The 22,531-nt window shown below is 36.7% G+C and overlaps 1 protein-coding gene across 3 annotated transcripts in view; it reads right to left on the bottom strand.

Moving 5' to 3' along the window:
- RBFOX1 (RNA binding fox-1 homolog 1) overlaps positions 1–22,531 on the bottom strand; it is a 936,648-nt gene that overhangs the window by 142,556 nt on the left and 771,561 nt on the right. For all 3 annotated transcript variants that reach the window (XM_075164916.1, XM_075164917.1, XM_075164918.1), the window contains one exon: positions 537–779. In XM_075164916.1, coding sequence (XP_075021017.1) covers positions 537–779 — 243 coding nt within the window. The remainder of the gene's footprint in view (positions 1–536; positions 780–22,531) is intronic.

Genomic DNA, 22,531 nt, shown 5'->3' with positions numbered 1-22,531 from the left:
CTCTAGAAAATACAGTATTACAGATACGCTCTTCACAATACTCATTCACACAGTTCCGCAAGTAATTTCAATACAGTATCATTCAATGAACACTTCTATAAAAAACTACTCAGAAGCGTCAAAAAAACAGAGGTCGTTAAAAATAACAAAATTAGTCTGGTTTGTTCTGTTTGGTTTTTTTTTCCAAATGAACGCTTACAAACAGTCTTTTGCAATGTTTTTCCATATTGGATTTAGTCAAACTTTATTATATGATTCATGAGTTTGCTATTAATCATTTTGTCTGTCTAACACTGCAGAAAAGGATACTACAGATTCTACAAAGCTCCCACACTTTCTAAGAGGCTCCAAAAGCGAAACTATATTCTCCAAGTTCAGTGATAAACTCTGACAGACTTTCAACCCTGAAATGGTGAGTAATCCTAACACAAATGAAGTGCAAAACTATTTAGTGCAACGTAAGAATAAATGTTATCAATAAATACACCTGTCACTTGAAACATGCTGCTTTAGAAATAGCTGAAACCTTGACTTACTGTGGCTGTGCCGGAGACAGTTTGTGCATTTGTGTCAGCTGCACTCTGTTCAGAGTGTGTCTGAGCAGGAGGGTACATGTTTAACGTGTGCTCTGGAACAGTGGTTTGGCCTGTGTAGTCTGGAGCTGGATGAGGATGTGGGGCTGTGTATTCTGCAGGGATACCATTCTGAGGTGGAGCAAACTGGGCTGAGGCATAAGGCTGTGCCATTGTGTCAGGAGGTGCTGTAGCTTCCTGATTACCCTGTAAAAATCAAAGGAGAAAAAAGGAAGAAGAAACGTGGAGTGAGATAAAATAAGCGATGATCCTGCACATGTTACACAAAAAGTGATGATAGTATTCTGCTAAGATTGCTGGCCTGAAAAGGGCACAATGTTTGTTTCTTGAGGAGAAAAGTTCTTATCTGAATTAAATCCATTTTGCTAACCCTATTAAATCTTATTATAATTAGACAACCAAATCTGCTGCTCTCTGGATAATTGCAGACTATTCTTTAACTTGGAAAGGTCAGTGAAGTCTACCTGAACTAATGCCTCAACTCAGACAATGAAGAGGGACAAAGCTCAGTTCATTCCAAAGGCTACTGCCAATACAGAGCTCTGATAACGTTAGCCCATGGTCTGTGATCCATTCTGACTTACCATTTGCAGAACACAATATATGCAACCTACACCCAGGATTTGGGTGCATACTGTTAACATAACCATATACCGAAAATATTTATATGAAATAATGCTCTATGAGATACTCAGAAATCCTTTGAGGTACACTGTATTGGGCAACTGTAGGCAAAATGCAAAAAAAAAAAAAAAAAAGAGATCCAATCAAAATATTAAACATTTGAATCTAAATATGCATCAGTCCAAAATTTTACGTTAACATAGAAGAAAAATTCTATGTTGTAGGCTGTCAAAAGAAATAGATTTAAGAACTTTGAAGGCTTTAAATTTGAAGACAATAGTATTTCATTTCCATATTACAATAAGCCTATACAATTAAAAACAAATGCCCTCATCTCTTTATAGATAGATCCATCTTTATGTTTGATATAATAAATGACAGTCAAGCATGTTAATTTATCAATTAGAGACTTCTGACTAAATGCTCTGCTCATACCAAATAGTAATAATTCTAGGGGAGGAAATGTACTGAACAATCTTTCAGAACCTATATGAAAGATGTTCAAAACATGATGCTGCAGATGACACAGCATTAGAGGTCATTAATACAGGGACTATCCCAAACTCAGATGAGCTGATTTACAAGATAAAATTATCCCTCTAAGTATCAAGTAATGTAAAAATGAGTATTTGAGTAAAATTTTAACTACTTTTTAAAATACTCTGTCATTTTCCCACCAAAGCATCTACAAATACCTGCACAGGACTATTGTAGGGATTTTGCTTATTTGTACTCATCAGTCCTTGATTCCCCTCACTCCAAGAAGGACATGGAGGTGCTGGAGCGTGTCCAGAGGAGGGCAACGAAGCTGGTGAAGGGCCTGGAGCACAAGTCTGATGGGGAGCGGCTGAGGGAACTGGGACTGTTTAGTCTGGAGAAGAGGAGGCTGAGGGGAGACCTCATCGCGCTCTACAACTACCTGAAAGGAGGTTGTAGCGAGGTGGGTGTTGGTCTCTTCTCCCAAGTAACTAGCGATAGGACAAGAGGAAATGGCCTCAAGTTGCGCCAAGGAAGGTTTAGATTGAACATTAGAAAAAATTTCTTTACTGAAAGAGTGGTCAGGCCTTGGAACAGGCTGCCCAGGGAAGTGGTGGAGTCACCATCCCTGGAGGTATTTAAAAGACGTGTAGATGAGGCCCTTAGGGACATGGTGTAGTGGGCATGGTGGTGTTGGGTTGACGGTTGGACACGATGATCTTAGAGGTCTTTTCCAACCTGTATGATTCTATGATTCTATGATTACCTAATTTCAAAAAAGGCCGGATGAGTAAAAGACACTCTTTTGCACTTTATACTTAAGGACATTTCCAGCCAATTTCAACTAATTCAGACATCAGTTCTCTGACCTGAACTGGTCCTAAACTCAAGAGCTGTTAAGAATTTGCAAAATCACAGCACAGGAATAAGCCTTGGTACGTGGCAGGCTTAGAAGGGAAAAGTAAATTTTCCTTTGTAAAAGGCATTCAGCGTATCCTAAAAAATTAAAACTTTATATCAGTAATCAAACCCTCCCTAATTTTAATCCCATCTTTGCTACTAGTTTAGTGTATGGCCTTGAGCAAGTTGTTTACATTGCTTCATTCAACCATCTTTAAAGCGCAAACAGTGACATTTACCTATTTCACAGGGTTAAGTCACTAAGTTTCAACTGCGTATATCTACAATCATTCCAAGGTTATTGGTGCACGGAAACTTGCCCTGTTTAAATTTCAGTGGAGGTTAAAACTCTTCTAAATGTATACTTACACCCTCCTATGTTAAAACAGCAAGGTCCCTTTCTTATTTTTGTACCTAATATTTTCACTATTAAAAAAAAAAAATGCAGATGAAGTAAAAACCAGCAATGACTGGATTACACCAGAGACATTTATGAAATGTTAAAGAAGTATTTTTAAAAATTGTGGGGGAGGCTGGAGACCATAAATTTTTTAATCAACTGTTTCAGGAAGGACTTCAGCAAGTGGTAAGAGTGAATAACAGCAAATCGAACTTCTGCCTATATAAGCATTTTCACTGTGCTGGCTTTGAAACACAGTAGCTGGTTACTGCTGGTCCTTAAAGCTATTCCTTCATGTCAGATGCTAAACATGGCATTAGAGTCAGCAGCTGTTAAAAAAGAACAATAATGGCAACAAAAGGGACCCAAGGCTAACGTCCAGGTGCATTTGATCTAAAGGTTTTTATACTACCTTGAGTCCTAAACCAGATGTTGCTGAGACCCCCACTGTTTCTCATTAACATTGACAACAGTTCCATGAGACCCTAATTAATATTCAAAGCATTCACACTTAGTGCTAATTACATCTAATATTTAATTAAGAGGGTTGAGCTTTTACATTATTTTTACCAGCAACTCCAAACGATTCATTTTTTTACATTTTTCATAAAATGGCAAACTGCACTGGCAATTCCAGCACCTTCACATTGCTGAGACTCTTCTACCTCTTTCATGAGACTTGTTAAGCTGAGGTCTCTATCACTTATTTAGAACTGAGACCCCATTAGTAAGTAAACAATGAAGGGTCAGGGGTTTGTTTTCTTAAAATCGGTGCCTAGTGTAGCCTTTCCTAGCTTTTAAAATTAGCGTGAATTTATGATTCACAATTAATTCGATAGACACAGTATTACAATGTAGTATAAAAGCATGTATGTACAAACATGTTCTTTACTACTTACATGGCTATCGTGCCAATAGCTTATTGTTTAGAATATGAATTTATATCAAGAACAATGCAGTATCAACTAACACACATTTGTATATACATGTGGTTGATGAAAATCCCAGACTACACAAAAGTCAAATACATTTGAATAGATTTTAAAGAACTAGAAATTCTTTAAATATAATCACCTAAAATGTCCCTTTATTATGCTCTTTAAAATACAGTGAACTAAAATGAATAAGGGAAATAATAGATCTAATGCATTAAGTTGAAAATACGAAATGGCCCTAAAAGCAACAGGAAATATTGATCCTAAATTAGCCTATGAACTCAGGTATTAGAGTAATCTCAAAACTGCGGATGACAGTACACAGACATCGCTTAATACAACCTAGGCATGAGAGGCTAAACAGAAGTCCCTTCAGACTCAGTTCCAAGTATCTTTAAGATTAAATGACCCCTTAATGCTCACTTTGTGCATGGTTTTTAATAAAGTAGTTGTTGGCAACAGAAAGAAGAACAAAGGATGGCAGACAGTCAGGCTCTGCTAAATGTTCCGGCCTGAGTTTTAATGAAAACCACATTTCAACTGAAAAATATGCTTTACGTGGCAGTGTATAAAATCAAATTTATTGCTTTCTGGTTAACTGTTGAACTCTAAAGAACAAAAAAAGATAGCATTCTGATGATGCAGGTAAGTGAAGTCGCTCCTATTCCATATATATTACTCCATTTGAAGAAAAGCTTAGAATTTAAAATGCTGCTAGTATCTCAGATCTCAACATGCCTTTTCAGCATCTTCTGCTCTGAAAGGATTTCATAATTAAGAAATGCATGAAAAGTGTCAAAACATAATAAAGCAAGCTTGTTATGTTTGTACACAAAAGACAGAGCACAGAAAACATTACTTATGCAGTGTTCCTTTTTAAAAACACATTTGCAGCATAAAAATGTATTCAATGAAAACCTTTCTGCTTGCCTGCATTTTAAAGTCTAACTAACAGTTTATTGTTTGTTTTACTCTATTTTCTGTTTGGTGCGTTTTGTTTCTCTGGCAAGAGATATTTCACATTTAGAGAAAGCCTCTCATACTGTAGTTAAATGAGCCAAACTGCATCATATCCTTAGGGCACGGAAACAAAGAAGAAAAATGCAACATTACTCTGTAAACCTGCTGGTTATAAGAACGGCTCAGTTAGATATATCAAGCACAGCAGAGATACATAATCACCGCCGTAGTTTGCCCTCCTTCAGACTTAAGCAACAAAACATGTATTAGAAGCCTTGCATGCAGTGGTGCAGCTGGTTATAAGAAATGCCCTGGCTTGACTAAAATCAAGAGTTTCAAGTGAAAATAAAAGTGAAAATACCTGCTGTACCATCCTGCTCCCTTTATTCTCCATTAACTTAGCAGCTGCTCTAGTCCCAGGCCATACAGCATCTGCCCAAAGCAAGCATCAATTATGGATGAGGGCGTGTGAGCAATGTAATGTGTGCATGAGTGTGGATGATAGGGGTGTTGAAGGAGGGGGAGCTAATGCAAGGCTTACTGACCTCCCTCTCAACATCTGACTGCTCCCAAAACCTAATCCAGATGGGACTTTTTCAGTTTGCTGGGCCTCGCCCCATCAATCACAGCAGGCCACTCCTCTGTCTCCTGCTACTAGTTATAGAGTGCACCACTGAGCAGATGATTACACACAGAAGAAGAAAAAACACAGCTTGACTACATTAATAGCTGTTTAAAAAACATTAGAAATGCTACTATGTAAGTTGCCAGAAGCTGAACATTTTTGTTTTAAAATTAAGACAGCTGTATTCAAAGTTAGAAAATCCCCTAAACTTCCAGTGCTTTGGCTTTTTGATAGCTACGATGTACAGTAACATGTGTGCATTTCTATGTGATTAATTCGTCCTGCATGTGGTAGAGTTAATACCAATAAGGTTTCTATTTTAAAATTGCTGAACTCCACAAGTAAACCATCAATATTGAAGTAGCCTGTTTTAGATTAAATGTACTTTACCCTTCCACACAAATGAAATATTGTTTCCTTTTTTGTTTCATTTCATGACATCCCTCTTGCTTAGCAGGGGAAATATTTCAGAAATGCTTCCAAGGTTTAGTTCTGTGAAGCACTTTAAGCAATGTAATGCTTCACTATTAAAGGAACTTTCCTAGATGCTCTGGAGGTAGTTTTAAAATGATTAAACTTCTAATTAAGTCATATAATAAAGAAAAAAAAACAACCTAAGAAGATATAGACAGCCCCAAAGAATACATGTTTATTGCCACACTGTCACAGACTGCCTACAGACACAAGAAATCAGAAACAGGGCAGACATGTAGCATAGGAATTATTCTTAAAAACGTTCAAATTCTAAGGAGTGGGCAGAACAGCAGATAAACAGCCATCGGTTCATTATTAAACTTATATTCCAGCTGAAATATATTGGATTTCTTTAAAGTGGCAGTGCAATTCTTCCAGATTTGTTGCTGGCACTCCCCAATTAATGATAATAAAAGCAGCCACTTCAAATATTTTTCAGAAGGAATCAGACATCCAACCACACTGGACCAGTAATCACAACTGACTGACTCTGCGAGCTTTCTCTGTTGTAGCTTAATTATCTGACCAGGCCTCTTGACTCAGATCATTTGCTTCTGCAGTGATACAAAATGAATTCTCCAACCACCTCTCTTTTTTGGAAGGTTCAGTACAGAGCCAAATTCAGATTTCATTTAAAAAACAATCTCGTTCCGAAAGAAGGGTATCCTCAAAAGTAAGAAAGATAATGCAAAATAAATTTTTTCAGAGAGCATAGGGGAAAAATGTAATAGTAAGCAAGCAAAAGAGAATTTCTTGATTACCTTAGCAAGAAAGCACCATCTCTTTATTCCCATTACAGAGAAACATTTACTTTTGGTGGTCTTCACATATACCATACTGTATTCCAGTAAAAATCCGTGCTCTTGCTACTGCTACATATACATTTGAAAATGAAATGTTCATTTTGTGTCAGTGCCTAAAGTATGGAACAGACTAATGAAACATCACAACACCCTGCAAAGTAGGAAGGTTATATGCATTTAACAGAAGGCGGCAAACAACTTAGCAAAAAAATAAGTCTTAGTCTGAATTCCTGCCTGCATTCAAGACCACACAGTATTATGGATGTATAGATACATACGAAGATAGCATTCCCCCTGACACCTTCATTCGTTCCAATTGTCACTGCTGAAACTTTCTACTACTTTTATGACGCTGTGATTTATTACACTAGCTTTCCTTGTCCTACATGATAATTCTTTCTCCTGCTATTTCCAATGGCCCAAATGGACATGACTCTGTCACACTGATTTGTTTTGCTTCCACATTACCACCTAAATCCTTCTTTTTTTTTTTTTTAACTTAAGTTTCCTGCCTGTCCCTCACTTTCTCCAACTCTGGCTCTTAAGTATTTTATACAGGTCTTTTCACTTGCAGCTCAACCTTCTATTCCATCAACCAGTATTTTCCTTTTTTAAATACACTAAAAGATTTTTACATCGCATTTTGAAAACACAAGTCTCTAAAATTGCCTGAAGACCCATATAGCAAGGGAATCTGGAGTATTCAGCAGGTGTATCTACAATTCATTTTCACAATGAGAACTGATTCTTAAAAAGGTTCAAAAGAGAGGTATAAAAGGAGCTTGTCCATTCCCACTAGTCAGTATAGGACAGTACATCTAATCTTATTTTACACCTTTACTGGAGCATACTGAAGAAGATGATGCAGCATCCTCATATCCAAATAGAAGGAAAAAAAAAAAAAAAAAAAAAAGGATTGGCTTGTCAACATACAAGTCGCATAAAAAGCTGCCTGGAGTGCTGGCCTTTAAAGAGAGTAGCAGTCAACATTTAGAAGTCTTAACTGTCAGTCAGCTATGTGTGCCATCCCTTGGGCATCAAGACCAGGTCCAAAACTGTTGAACATCTTCATAAAAGACTTGTATGAAGTGTCAGAATGCAAGTTCACACGTGACAGGAACTAGGGGGAGCAGTTATAGGGGCCTTGAGAAGCTAGAGGAATGGGCTGACAAGAATCTGACCAAAGTCCTGCTCTTGGGACAGAATAACCCCATGCATTGGTACAGGCTGTGGACTGACTGGCGAGGGAGCAGCTCTGCAGAAAAGGATCTGTGAGAGTCCTGGTGAACAGTAAGTTGAGTACGAATCAGCAGTCTGCCTTTAAGGCAGTAAAGACTAACTGCATAGTGGGCTGCATTAGCAAAAGGATAGTCAGCAGGTGGAGGAAAGAGATCATTCCTCCCTGCACAATACTTGTGAGACAGCATCTGGAACACTGTGTCCAGTCTGGAGTCCCCCAGGACAGGAGACATATTTGCAAACTGGAGAGTCCAGTGGTGGGTTGCCAGGACAGCTGGAGGGCTAGAGCACATGACACATCAGGAGAGGCTGAGGGAGCTGGTTTAGCATAGCCTGAAGACGAGAGGGCTAACAGACAACTTAATTGCATCTCCAACTTAATGGATGGTTACAGAGACAGAACCAGACCTTTCTCAGAGGTACAGAATGAAAGACCAAGAAGCAACAGTCAGAAGTTGCAGAAAGCTAAATTTTGGTTGGCTATAAAGAATAAAATAATGAATATGAGGGAAGTTAAGCACAGGAACACGCGGCTCAGAGAGGTTGTGGCATTTTGGAGACTTTCAAAACTCAACTGGACATGCCCCTGAGCAACCTGATCTCTGTAGTTACCCCTGATTTTAAAAGGATGTTGGGATTAGATGGCCTCTGAAGTTCCCATCCAACCTAAATTATTCTATGATTCCATGTGGTTTCAACAGTAGCAGAATAGCTTCAAAATGGATTTTATACTTTTATCCTATTCGATGACTTTCCTCATAAAGGATTTACTGACAAGGAAGAGACTAGCTACAACTTCTAGTCTGCTTTCTCTCCTCAAGAAACGATATCTCAATTCTTTGAGATGGATTTGGAATGCTTTTTCAGGAAAATATATTTACATTTGTTTAATCCACAGCCAGAGCAGTATAAAAGTGGCAATCGCTATAGTGCAAGCAAGGCTAATAGTTCACAAACAATGCAAATTAATGTTGTAAACTATGACATGTCTTAATGCTCCACCAAATGTCACCGTTTTCATCATACGTAGAGGAACACTGCCTTGACAACTACATCTCCACAGAAAGGAGTATTTTTCTCTGCCTTCTGCATCACCTCTAAAACAATAGCTACTGTTTTCTGATTTTATCTGCAATTTTTCTACTGAAATGAAATTTTATTCTATTTCATATATTAATTTATTGAAAATCACTGCCACCTCCTAAAGCTGAATTGTAGTAAAGCTAATATTTCCATTTTCTTATTTTTCAGTATCTAAGAAAGTGGTTGAAAAAGCCAATTTTTTCTTTTTTCTTACTGCAATACTGATTTTTAAAGCTGGATCAGTTCCCAAATCTGTTCACAAGCACTTGTGACAAGAGAAGTGAGAGGTTAATGCACTGAGGAAACAATCAAAGGGAGTTGGAGAAAGAGGACAAAGCAGCAGACATATATTATGCTATATTGACATAAAAGATTTTGTCCTGAGAAACCATTTCTTAATAATCTTAAGTCTTCAATTTGCAAGAATGAAGGCAATACAGACCAAAAGGTAAATTACAGGCATTCACAGGAAACCGTAAAAACATCAATCTGTTCTTATAATCTAGCTAACACAGATCTCAGAGCTACCACAACTGATGTCGTGCATGACAGGAAAGAAACATGCGCTGCAGCCATGTAGCCTGCAGGTCTGCAAAGCAAGAACCATTGGGCTTTCTTTTATAACTACAGGCAAAAATATTATTCATAGCTCAAGCAGCGGAAGCAGCAGAGATGTGTTGGCAAGACTATTTTACTAGGATGTATTAGCGCTTCTGAGAAGCCAGATATACTAGCCCAGGTGACAAACCATGCTTACGTAGCAAGACTATGTCTGGTCTTGACACAACCCTGCATCATGCTTTGTAAGCCTTTCTTCTAGACCTCACTGAGACTATTCCTACCTAGTTACTTACACACAAGCATAAGTATTTCCAGAATTTGAGTCAAAAAACTTCTCTAAATGCCACCTTATTGGTCAAGGATTGAACATTGCAAAAGATTAGAGTCTGCAGAGGGGAACTGAACAGCAATCAAATCCAGTTGCAGGTGTATGGTTTTCAACAGTTAGATAATTTCTAGAAATCTGAGAAATTCTTGTAACATAGCTAAAATAATTCATTTATGATTTGTTGTAAGTAGAATTCAACATCTCAATTGCAATTTACTCCAAAAAAACCAATTGAATTTCTCAGGGGATTGGGATTGGATACAGCTGTGTTTTTTAAAAAGTGTCTAAATCAGGCAATTTAATCTAGCTTAATAGTTACACAAAGTTATTCCCAATTTACAGATGCTGCCTCATCCAGAGTATGTTAAATGAACTGCTTTTTCAGTTGGTTTCCTAATGGACATACCCCAAAATATAGTAATGTATTTACCAGCTTTGTTAGCCATAGAAAGTGGTGAACCTACAGTCACGTGCAGAGATAACATGTTTGAAGGCCATTCGTTCTGGAGAAACCATATCACAGTTTCATGTGTATCTAATTAGCTATTTTCCATGTAGAAACAAATGGTTTCATATTAAAAAAATACCAGGCAGAATGAGTGGTGTGTGTCACAAGCATTACACACAAAGAACCAAGAAAACAGAACTGTAAACAGGCGCAGTGTTTTCACTGTTCAGCCTAGCAGACTTTTGTCTGCTTCACAAAAGCACCACTGAAGTTACTGCATCAAAATCCAGCTTGCCCTAGGCAGTCAGATCTGTAGTAAAACACGGCTAGAGGGACAGACAATGTTACACAAGAAGACTGAAGGGTAGCAGCAGTCATTTGAGTGCAAACTGGCACACCATCTCTTTGAACTGAACACTTTGAATGACCTCTTTTAACCAGGGACACAATCTTTCACTGATGAGCTGTGATTTAGCCTCAGAAAAGAAAGGAGACATTTCTCTTCATAATCCCTCATGCTGAATCATTTTCTAAGGCAGTACCGCAATAACCACAGTTCATCCATTATATGTGAAACAGGTCCACGTTTCAACATCACAAATGGGAGGATCATTACTTGACTCTACTGAAATAAAACAAGGAACATAGTCAACTAGTAGGTGAAATGAGAATGTAATGCCATAAGTTGTCTTAAGCAGCAAAGCTGACTGACGATCATACCTCCTTAGCTATTTGTTTGCAAACATCAAAGTATACAGGGCTGCTTTATAAGCCAGTTCACTTGAACTAGCCAGGTTAAGCAATAATGATTACTGTAAACTGTCCCAAATGAACTAGTGGGAGCTGTTTTGTTTTGTTTTACTTTGTTTAAACCAGGTAAATTTAAGAGTTTGATTTATGTGGTAAGCTCCATAAAGACAATGACATGATTGAGTTTGGGAATTTGGAGGAAGACCAGGAAGATAAGCTGCAGAGTTAGAAAACGGATTCAGGAAAAAAAGACTTCGGCTTACCCAGGGAATTGTTAGGAAACCCTGAGGTTCACCCATGAGAGAAAATTCTCCAAGGTAGCTGCCTGACTGATTGAGCCACTGATTAAAGAGAACTTCAGCGCGTAGGAACAAACCATCCATTAAGAAGGAAGATACTTAGCAGAAGGCCCACATGGCTAAGCAGAAAGCTTCTCAGTGAAGACAGACACAAAAAGGGAGCATACAACAATGGAATCAAGGCTTGGCAACAAAAGAGGAGCATAAAAGTATTGCTCAGGTACTTGAGGACAAAATCTGGAAGGTTTTTTTGTCCAGCCTAGCTGGAACTAAGACTAGTGAAAGACATTAAGGGTGACAGAAGAGGATTCTACATACCAGGTCTGCTTGTTGCAAAAGAAAGTTCAAGGAAAATGTTGATGCAGGGAAGAGACAGCTTTGTGATGAAGAAGTCATCATAATATAATGAAGTACTTCATGTCCTTTTTGTTTCAGGTAAATTCCTGAAAATGATCTAAATCATTGCACCCAAATCATGGACAGCATGTGTAGCGAAGGAGAGGGACAATGAGCAATGGAGATGCAACAGGTTAGGGACTACTTAGTGAAGTTGGATGTATTTACATATTTGAAGCCTTAAGGCATTCAACAGAAGGTGCGGAAGGAGTAGATCACTGTGATCATAAGCCAATGCCTATTAAACTATGAAAAATCATACTGATAGGGGAAGTCCCAGATGTCTTTTAAAAAAAAGCAAAGAGGACGATTCAAGGAACTACTGACCACTCAGCCTCATCTCAGGCCCTGGAAAGATCATGGCGCACGTCCTTTTGGAATCCATTTCCAAGCACACAAAGGAGACTTAAGTAATTTGAAATGGTCAACATGAATTTTTCAGGGGAAAAATAGTGCTTGATCAACCTGATTGCCTTCAAAAAACAAAAACAACTGGCTACATGGACAAAGTTAAAGCGCCAGATACAATCTACCTTGACTTCAATAAAGCTTTTAACACTGTCTCCCATAGCACTCCCGGTTGAGAGCTAAGGAAGGAAGGGCTGGACTGTCAGATGTATTGAAAATTGGCTGGACTCTCAGGCTCTAAAATCAATGGCTTAATCTCTGGCTCATGACCAGTAGTAAGTTGAATACCTTAAGGTCAATACTGGGTCTCACATTGTTCAACAACTTGGAGAATGACAAAGAGTACATCCTCAGCAAATTTGCAGATAACACTAAACTATGGAGCCTCAATCCAGGGACACCTTGATAAACCTGAGGACTGGAGAATCAGAATCCTTACGTAGTTCAATACAGGAAAGTGCAAAGTTCTGCACCATGGGCATCATGGAATAACAGTTTGAGGGAATGAAGTTCATTGCACGTTCACTGAACCCCTTTCAGTTTTAGTCTGTATATAATAAAGCTATTAAAACACAGAAATGTAATCTATATTAAATAGTAAGTGCCTTTTTATTTGCCCTTAGAAGCAGATTGTTCATAGACCATAAATCTTTTAAATTGTAAATGAAATTCTATTATTTTCTTTTTTTCCCCATTAAAAAAAAAAGTGTCATCTGTGTATTGTTCATGGACATCCCATGCAATAATGTCCAAATGTATGTGGAAATTGCATATATTCTACATTTTACCTGTAACTTTTCAGCAGGCAGAATTTTTGGTTTTATATGTCCGACCTCAATATTTTGAACAAATTTGCCAGAATATTTATGAATTCAATATATCCACAAATCATACTTATCAGTTTCAAAAGACAAGAATTGTCTCTCCATGCCCATAAACTTTTGATTAAAATGAAGTTATTTCAACAGAGCTGAATATAGTTTTATAGGTAAGAAATTCACCATTCTGCTGTTTCTCTTCTTTAACTTTTCAGGAAAAATAAAATACAAAGAATCTAGAAATTAACTATTTTACCATTGCTTTCAGACAATGCCCATTTCCCATCTCTGTTTAATTTTAAAATTTCCATCATTTTGTTATTTATGATGGAACATAGCTGACCTGAGCTGCAATGACCAACACAGCAATGCCATCTTGCTTAATACCAGTTAAAGCAGCATTCATTTTTTGGCACTGAAATGAAATGATGGAACATGATCTCTGATGTTATTTACTTCTAAGATTAAAATGACTATCAAAATATCATTGGGCACAAAGAACAGACAGATTGACTTCCTGCCTCAGCTACACTTTGCTATGCTTGTGTATCACCGAGACCATTTATGTACTTCAGTTAATGTTTATGTTAAGATGCTGTTATAGCATTAACAAGTAACTGTTTACTCCAAGAGTGTTTCCTGTTAGCAAACTAAGCCACAATACTGAAGAAAGTTAAAGCTCTTCTCACCGATGAGATAAAAAAGGCAGTAAGATTTGCCCATGCGATGCAAATTATATTTCTAAACACTGCTGAATGTCACAACTGACTGAAAATAAACAAAAATCTATTAACAGAGTGCTACAATGAATCTGCAGTTATGAAGAAAATTAACAAAATCCTGTAATGGTTCCTATAGCATTGGAAAGACTTTCACTGACTATACTGATTGGTAAGTTCTACTTTGTTAAATCTCTAAAAAGCTTCTGTTAGTATGGAAGGAATGGCCAATTTGTCTTTGTATTTTAATTTCCCCATCTGTAGGACAGGGACAAAAACTGCTTTCAGATCTGCAGAACTATATTGCTTCTCCCTGCACATCTTCTCTAGAGATTCATTTTTTTTACTAGCCCTTCTTCACAAGATTGAACATACATATATGATAATAAATCTTGCTATAAAGCTGGCCTCTGCCATATGCCATAGGTGCTTAACCCTGGTAAGCTTAAAAACCATTGCTTTGAACAACACATTATTTTAAAATATTATAGATTGTGGGACTGGGTACAAATTATCTTTCTCAGTTTACAGTTTTATTTTGTGACCTTGTGTGTAAGGAAAGGCGGGCTGGTGGAAGGAAAGGTATTTCCAAAACTGAAACAGCATTGAGAAAAACTTTGGCATATTTACCAGAAGCATACAGCTAATTTACAGCAACCACATCCAACAGCATTTGTGTTTATACAGTGCAGCAGCATGTATAACAGCCACAGCATCCAAACTCTAGAATTAGTGAAAATAAGAATCTACATAGACTATTTTGGGAGAGAAGAGTCATAGCCTGAAAACTGCTTTAATCCACATGAAGTGAACTGGCTGTCTTTTATACTAGAACACTAGATTAAATAAGAGATTGAAAAATATTGAAACAGTTCAGTATTTGCTGAGCATGCACCTAGCGAGATGGAGAACACACCAAACATGTTAGCATTCTAGCTGCAAAAGAAATTCAGATTAGATATTGCTACACAGAAATTGATAGCTAGTAGGTATTCAATTGGAAAAGTGTTTTTTCTTTTAAATATTACAATCACATGGTATAGTACATCACTTGTGTCAAGTTAAATTTAATCATATCAGCATACTTAAAGGAAAAAACCTGAATACCTACTAATATACCCATGCCAAGAGGGATTACATGAGACTTTATGAAGCCTTTTCCTTTTATTTAATATTCTGATATCTGTATAAAACAATTTTGATATGTATTACACCCTCAAACAAATCTATTCCATTGTCTTTTTAATGCACACCCAGTATGCCTGAACTCATAGTTACAGTATAACGTGTACTGTCAATTACTTATGTTCTTCTGAAGTCTGCCTATGTAAAAAGACAGACATTTTCCTTGAAGCAGCAGTAGGTATAATGAGAGTGCTGCTAATTTTCTTGAGAGTAAAGCAACATCATCTGCTTTCTACTAGTTAAGAGCACATTTAAAAAGGAACAATAATTTATGAGCTCACTAATGCCTACTGATTTTTGTCAGACTTACTAGAATCAGGTACGTGAAGGACTGTGCTTCAGAAAAGGTGTTTGAGCAATGCAATACAGAAACTTTTACTGATAGGCTTTTACTGAAATGTGCTTTTTCTACATATGTTTAATGGCTTATCTGAACAACAATGAAAAATTATCAGTATTTAATCTATCAGAAATAAACCAGTTTTCGGTTGCCAGAGACTAAATACAACAACAAAAATGTAGAAACATGAATTTTATTCCGGGAAAGTAACCAAAATTGTTAAATGGCACGTATGTCAAGCATGCACTTTGGCAGACTCAATCCACCTCAGAAGACATGAAGACTGTACAAATAGAATTTAGGCTCCAAAATAGGGACCTAAAAGGCAGAATTCTACCTCTACAAATGTACTGACTTTGTTTTTCTAAGCCTTTTAGTGAATTCTCCTCTCTTCTCATTCAGATCCTGATTTAATTTTCCCTATCTTTTAAACCTCCCTCAGTCGTCTTCATATCCTCCTTCTTTATTACTTCCTCTGCATCCTCTTTCTACGCCTACCTGCAAAAATCTGATTCTCCCATTTAATGTTTATTGCAACAATTGAGAGTACAGTAGATGTAAAATGCTATCTGATTGACGCGGTAACACAGTCACTACGCGTAAGTATGAACGTGAAAAGCAATGGATGACCTTCATATATACAAGTTAACTTTCATGCAAAATGTCTTACCTAATTGTGAACTATTCTGAGCAGAAGTCTGAGGCTACAGGACTAGTACAATTTAGAGAATTTTTTCGCCGGCTCCCGTTTGCTCTAGATACTACTGTAGCCAATTGATCCAGGATTTGGAGGATGAAAAGATATTTTGAAACTTGACACAACTATGGCACTTCCCATTTGTTCATCTTGATGAAGCGTTAAATATATTAACCACCTTGTATAAATAACTACAAAGGGTTCACTGCTCATCAATTCACTTAATGTACTAACAAAAAGGTTCAATGTTTAAAAGGGATTCTTAAATTATACAACTATTAATATTTCCACCGCCTACAGTTCTAAAGAATAGCAGAAGAAAAAAAAAAAAGAAACCAAAAAACAACAAAGTAGTGAGCTAATTTAAATTAACAAGAGCTGAAAAAGTAGACTCAAATCCTCCAATAAAGAGGTCTGCAGTGACTAATAGCATCAATTAAAAAGGCAATGCACACTAAATTCAGTTTTAGTGTCACAGACACACACACATATATATACGTTCACGGTATCAAACTAAGAATCAAATTCAATGGGGAGTTATGAAGATAGTAAATTGATCTGAAAATGTTGTTTGCTAATAAGGATTATGAAATAAATTTTTCAAATTATTATTTTAACTTCATTTTAATAACACACAGATTAAACACCAGTTACGTAACCTGAACTCAAGACCTCTCACACACTTCAGAAGCACACAAATTATGACTTAAAATATTTCCAATTAAGCAGAGGATATGACATTAATTCAAACACTATAAGCAGTACACATTGTAAGTCTCTATTGCTGTATGCAGAAAAATGAGAGTGAGGGTGAAGGTACCCTGAACTTAAAACCTGATTTCTGTGTGTCTTGGGCTTTAACAATTTAATACATTTTGCTTCTATTTCTTACATACATAAACCAGAAATTTAAAAGCATAGTTTGCTACTAGAATTTGTCGGCTAACATCTTACATCCTGTGAATCTGAAAAAGCAATATCATTGCACCATTTCACTTAAAATAATAATTAAAAATAAATAAATTAGCAAGCTACTACAAACCCTGCACTGACCCACATAGCCCAGCTAAATGGTGGTTCCCATTGCCTTAGGTGAAAAGAGTTTTTTCAACAGAATTGCACACAGCGAAAAGGCAAATAGTTTAAAACTAAAAGCAGAGCATCTAACAGTCTGTGCAGAATCTCAGTGAAAGTAAGCTTTCCCTTAACAATGCAACTTTCTGATGCAAACAACTCTGTGACTTGCAGGTCCTCAAATTCTCTTATTTGTCTGCAAGTTTTTAAAATAATCTGTCCTTTTTTCAGAGAATAATCTCAGTCAAGTTTTATTTAGAAATCACCTGTGGTTCATCTACAAATAACACTGAGTTTTGAAATACAAATTACTTCAGAATTAGAAAAGAATAATTAATACAGCCCTAAAATGCTCTACAACTGCATTTGCCAGGTATGTACCATTAAATAGTAAGCTGCCTGTTAACTGCAATCTAGAAAAAACCCCACAGAATTCATATGAAAACTAGTTTTTATATGCTTTCAGGAGCACAAAAAAATATCTGCCATAAATATAAAAATAATCAGAAATGGGTGAAGATATTCATAAGTATGTATATTGCCATTTTGTACTACAGTCTACTCAATCCGGTTAACATGGTTAACTGTCATCAAAATAGATTTCTGAAAACTAGTAGTAGAAGAGATACCAATATTCAAAAATAATTATCTTGAACTAATCTCTTTTTTCATGTATGAAACTTCTACTTCTCAGGAAACCTTATTGTGCAGGATCATCTCTGACAAACAGAACTGCCTCTTCTCTACAGAAATTGCAACGTTTTCTCAGTGATCATGGAAGCAAAAGAGGAATTTTGGATTATTTCAAGAAATTAACTAGATAAATACAGACACCTAGAGCTTGGTCTCCAACAAGGAAGTCCTTTCCCCTGAACAACACTTCACTAGGATCAGAAGTTCAGTAGAATCCAAACTTTTTTTATTCAAACATAATCCAAACTTTTTGCACGTTGCTGTATTGAAAGTATTTGGAAGTAATAGCGCAATTTGCACAGACTCTTTGCACAAGGCTGCATTTCATTTTTAAGAGATAACTATGTTCCGTGAAGATATTCTGCTGAACTTATTTTTTCATTTCACATATCAGTGCTTTTGCTTTGCAGAAATTGTTACAGCTTTTTAACTCTAAGCTACTGAATTGAGGAAGAACAATGAAGTAGAAGCATAGTTACGGTGTTGTAAGTCAGACCTAGTTACTGAGGTACTATGTTATATTAAATTTTGGGATGTGTACTGTTTTTATGAATATATTGCACTTTGCAGTCAGATGATCAGCAAGGAAATGACAATGCCCAACATGTCACCATCTGCAAGCTCAGAGGAAATTTGGGAGCTCCTTACATGCAACTGCATTATCAGCTGGTTTGGCTTTTCAGACCCCCAAAATGGTTCGGTATATGCAATCCAGTTCTCCACTGAATCAGATGAAGCCTGGGCCCATAATATATTTTTGCTGTCTCAGTTGGAGGACTGTGAGTCTCCAGCTAGAGAGCTTCTTAAAGCACTGCAATGATCTGTCTGGATATTCCTTCCATTTAATAGTGGGCTTCTAGAAAATCAAGCAAGGTAAGGAACAATGATTCAGAAATATCCCTTCACCAGTAATCAGGAAAATAGGCAATAACTATTCTTTTTGCAAGAACCATTCATTTTGCCAATTTATTTTCAAATGTGAGCTGAGACGGCTAGATTTGGAAAAAGTCTACACTTGTGAACTCAAAAAACCAAATACCCTTGCTAGCTTAAAAACACACATTCACTCACATGAGGAGCAAGACTGCAAAAGAATAAATACTTGACCTGAGAGATTAGCAGTGATTGGAAAATGGAAATCTGCCTAAAATCTCAACAGAAGGGATGGTAACCCTTTAGGTTATACAAGTGCATACATAAGTGCACACATAAGATTGATTGTTATTTTACATAGATTTAAAATACTTCTTCCCTTCTGTTTAGGTTAAATAATACTTTGATCTAAAAACCAAAAAGACTGTCAGAGCATTCTATTCACTAAAGAGACAGGACAGAAACGGTAAGTAGAAAGTAGACTAATTCTATCCCTGAAGTGACACAGAGGCAATAGGTAGGACAGCCTAGAGGGTACAGACAACATTTTAAAGATTTGCACGTCTGTGCTACATTGGATTATCCAATTTAAACGGTGAGAAATTAGTTTTAAGTTGTGTTTTAGACAACATGTATCAGCTGTGAAAAATAAAAAAGTATCTGGCTACGGAAGTTAAGAGTGTTTAACTACATTCTTCATGCTGTGGTCTCTAGCCCAACCTCCTGCTCAAAGCTGGGTTAGTTATGCGATCAGACCCAGGGGCTCAGGGCTGGATCCAGACATTTTTTGAAAACCGCCAAGGACAGAGACTCTGAAAATTCTCCAGGCAACTTGTTCCAATGCTAAAGTGTCCTCATGGGGAAAGGTTTTCCTCATACCTAGATGGAACCTCCCTTGTTCCAATTTATGTGTTGGCTCTTGCCCTCCCACCATGCACCTCTGTGAAGAGACTAGCTCCATCTTCTTGATAACCTCCTTGTAGGCACTGAAAGGCTGCTATTAGGTCATACTGGAGCCTTCTCTTCTCCAGGCTGAACAAGTACAGTTCCCTCATCCTCTTGCCACACGGCATGTGCTCCAGCATATGGAATTGAACATCTTTCTTGTATTGGAGGGCCCCAAACTGGGCCAAATATCTTAGATGTGATTTAACAAGTACCAGGATACTGTTGGCTTCCTCTGTTGCCAGAGCAAATATACTATACTAACATGACTATACTAATCCAGTAGAAATTCATTGTTGGAAATGCTTATATTACACACTGACATGGAGATCTATTCAGATGTGAGCAGGCCAGAACTGTGTACAGGAAAGCCAATTTTGAGGGGCAAAGTGGTAATGACTCTATATCCTTCTGTGCAAGCCAACTGACGGCATAAGAAGCTTGGATAGTCCCACTGCGAACCTCTTGTTTCCAAACAAGAAACAGCTCTGCCATTACAGAATTTTCAAGTTGGAGTCAGAATTTCAGTAACAAGGAATTCTAGTAATAAGGAAAGTATCTATTTTTAAGAAAGTCCTGACCAACTTATTTTGCCTCTAAGAATCAAAGCAAGCTCTATAGCCTTTCCTCATAGCAGCCACTACCTGGCATGATCATTTTAACACAATAACTGAGATAAATAGAAGAGGGAAAGGGTAGGACAGACCGTGGGTGGGGAAATGCGTATTTTCAAGGTAAAAGTAGATAAAGATATTATAAGCACTAGCATTTACATGGGGAGTCACATCACTCACCATAAACCAGTTATTTAATAGGTTGCTTAAGAGCTAAGAGAGCTCTTCACCCTACCTTTACCCCATTTAACACATCAGCTTGTACTAATGGTGAGCTCTCATCCAGAAATACACAGCACCTCTGCCTGTGGGTATTACCACATGATGCAAATGAAGTTGTAAAGAGAAATCAACTCATCAATCACAATCACAAGGGGACACTGAGCAATGCAAAAGAATTAGCATTTCAGCCCTGCTCAGGTCTTTCCTATCACCACTCTACTTTAATTAAATACCACCTCAAGTGCTTTATTGCCATTAGAAATCTCCATGTTGAGGTCTAGCATTCTGGAATCTAAGTGCTGAAGCTAATTAGAAATCAGGAAAAGAAAAATGTTCATTAAAAATTGCAGGATTCCCCTAACAGAAATGATCTACTCCTTGGAATAAAGATTTGCCTTTCTGTGGATTTAGAATAACATGTTAAATAGCTTTCATTAAGCTGAAACCTTTTACTTTGAACCACACGCCTGCCATTGTCTTTCATAAGTAAAGCTAGATTTAGCTGTATCTACCAAACCATTGTTAGAATTTAAAAGATTCTTGGCTTATGGTTAGCTGATAAAAGCCTTAATTCCTCTTCTTCTAACATTTGATACACTAATTTAAATTTTTTCAGACTTGGCACACTCAAGGGCTTTTTGCCTTACTTCCCCGGATATACATAAGCTAGTCATTACTATTCATGAAGGCAATGAAAGAAAACATTAAACAGTCAAAGAAATATAAATCTTAGATTCTAACACAGTGTGCAACAGCAGGATTAAAAACAAAACAAAACAGAAAAAAAACTTGAAGAAAATACAAAGACATTTGCAATTTAAAGCAATACAATATAGCTGAAAAGCAGTTTTCTCTTCCACTTGACTGCCAAGTGACCTGACTCAGGATTTTATGGCCTTCCCAGGAACAAGTTGATGATATCAGTAACACCCAAAACTTAGTGTGAAATTGCAGTGTCATGAGAAAAAGTGAGGAGCAGACAGAACTTCTGATTCAAGTGATAAAGTAATTGTCTTCCTAATTTTTAGCCATGTTAAAATGGAAATATAAATTTGTTTTCTAGTCAGCACATTTATTAGATAAACGTACCTTTATACAGAAGACCTGAATAAGACCTATACATTGCTGACATCCCACCCATAGGGTGAGGCTTGCTTGTTCAATTTTGTGTATGACACTTATTTTTCATGTCTGAGTTAGGTGATTTCCCAATGCAAATAATACCTCAAATATTAACAATAAAAAAGACCTATAGTTTTTGAAAATATAACATATATTGTTATTTGAATAATGTCCAAAACATAATACTATTGATAGTATATGAACTAGTAAAAGATAAACTTAAATTTAGCCTAAATTTATTTTTTTAAGTATCAGTTAAATGCTTAACACTAATGAAAATACTATTAGTATTCATTCCAAAGGAAACAGATGGCTTTAAATAGTTATTTATTTCAACATATGGAAACCAATCACTGAACTATGAAGAATCAAACAGCAAACTCTCAGTCATTTTTAATTCATTTTGACTAATAAGAACAAAATATAAGAAGAATACAACACTTAAATAAAAGAATCCAGCTTCTAATATGACTGCTTTAGTTTAAATTGTAACGGAACAAGGATGGTTTTAAAAATATTTGTTTGAGCTATGATATTAGATTTTGTTCACAGCACTGATTTAGGTTTTGGTTTTTAGATGTAAAATTTTTATAGAAAATAACTATTTGTAATGCATATAGATTTTTACATTCATCTACCACCTCAAATCCCCAAAGATTATAAACTCCCCAGTAAACAGTTCTCTCCTCGTGAACATGCATATAGGAGCTCCTGGAGCTTCCTCTGAAACATGCTGCTCTTGAAACACAACACAAAAATATTCACAAACACATAGGATCAATTAACAAAATTTTTTGTCAGAAGACAGCAAAACAATACACTGTGCAGGTAGCAGTGAAGGTGTGAAAAAGCTACACTAGTAATTTCTGGGATTGGCCAACATAGCAGAAGTCACTTTTCTAATCTGGCAAAGCAAATAAAAACTG

This window comes from Calonectris borealis, chromosome 16, assembly GCF_964195595.1.
Source record: "Calonectris borealis chromosome 16, bCalBor7.hap1.2, whole genome shotgun sequence".
NCBI lineage: Eukaryota > Metazoa > Chordata > Aves > Procellariiformes > Procellariidae > Calonectris > Calonectris borealis.
This window is presented reverse-complemented; position numbering and strand designations above follow the sequence as displayed.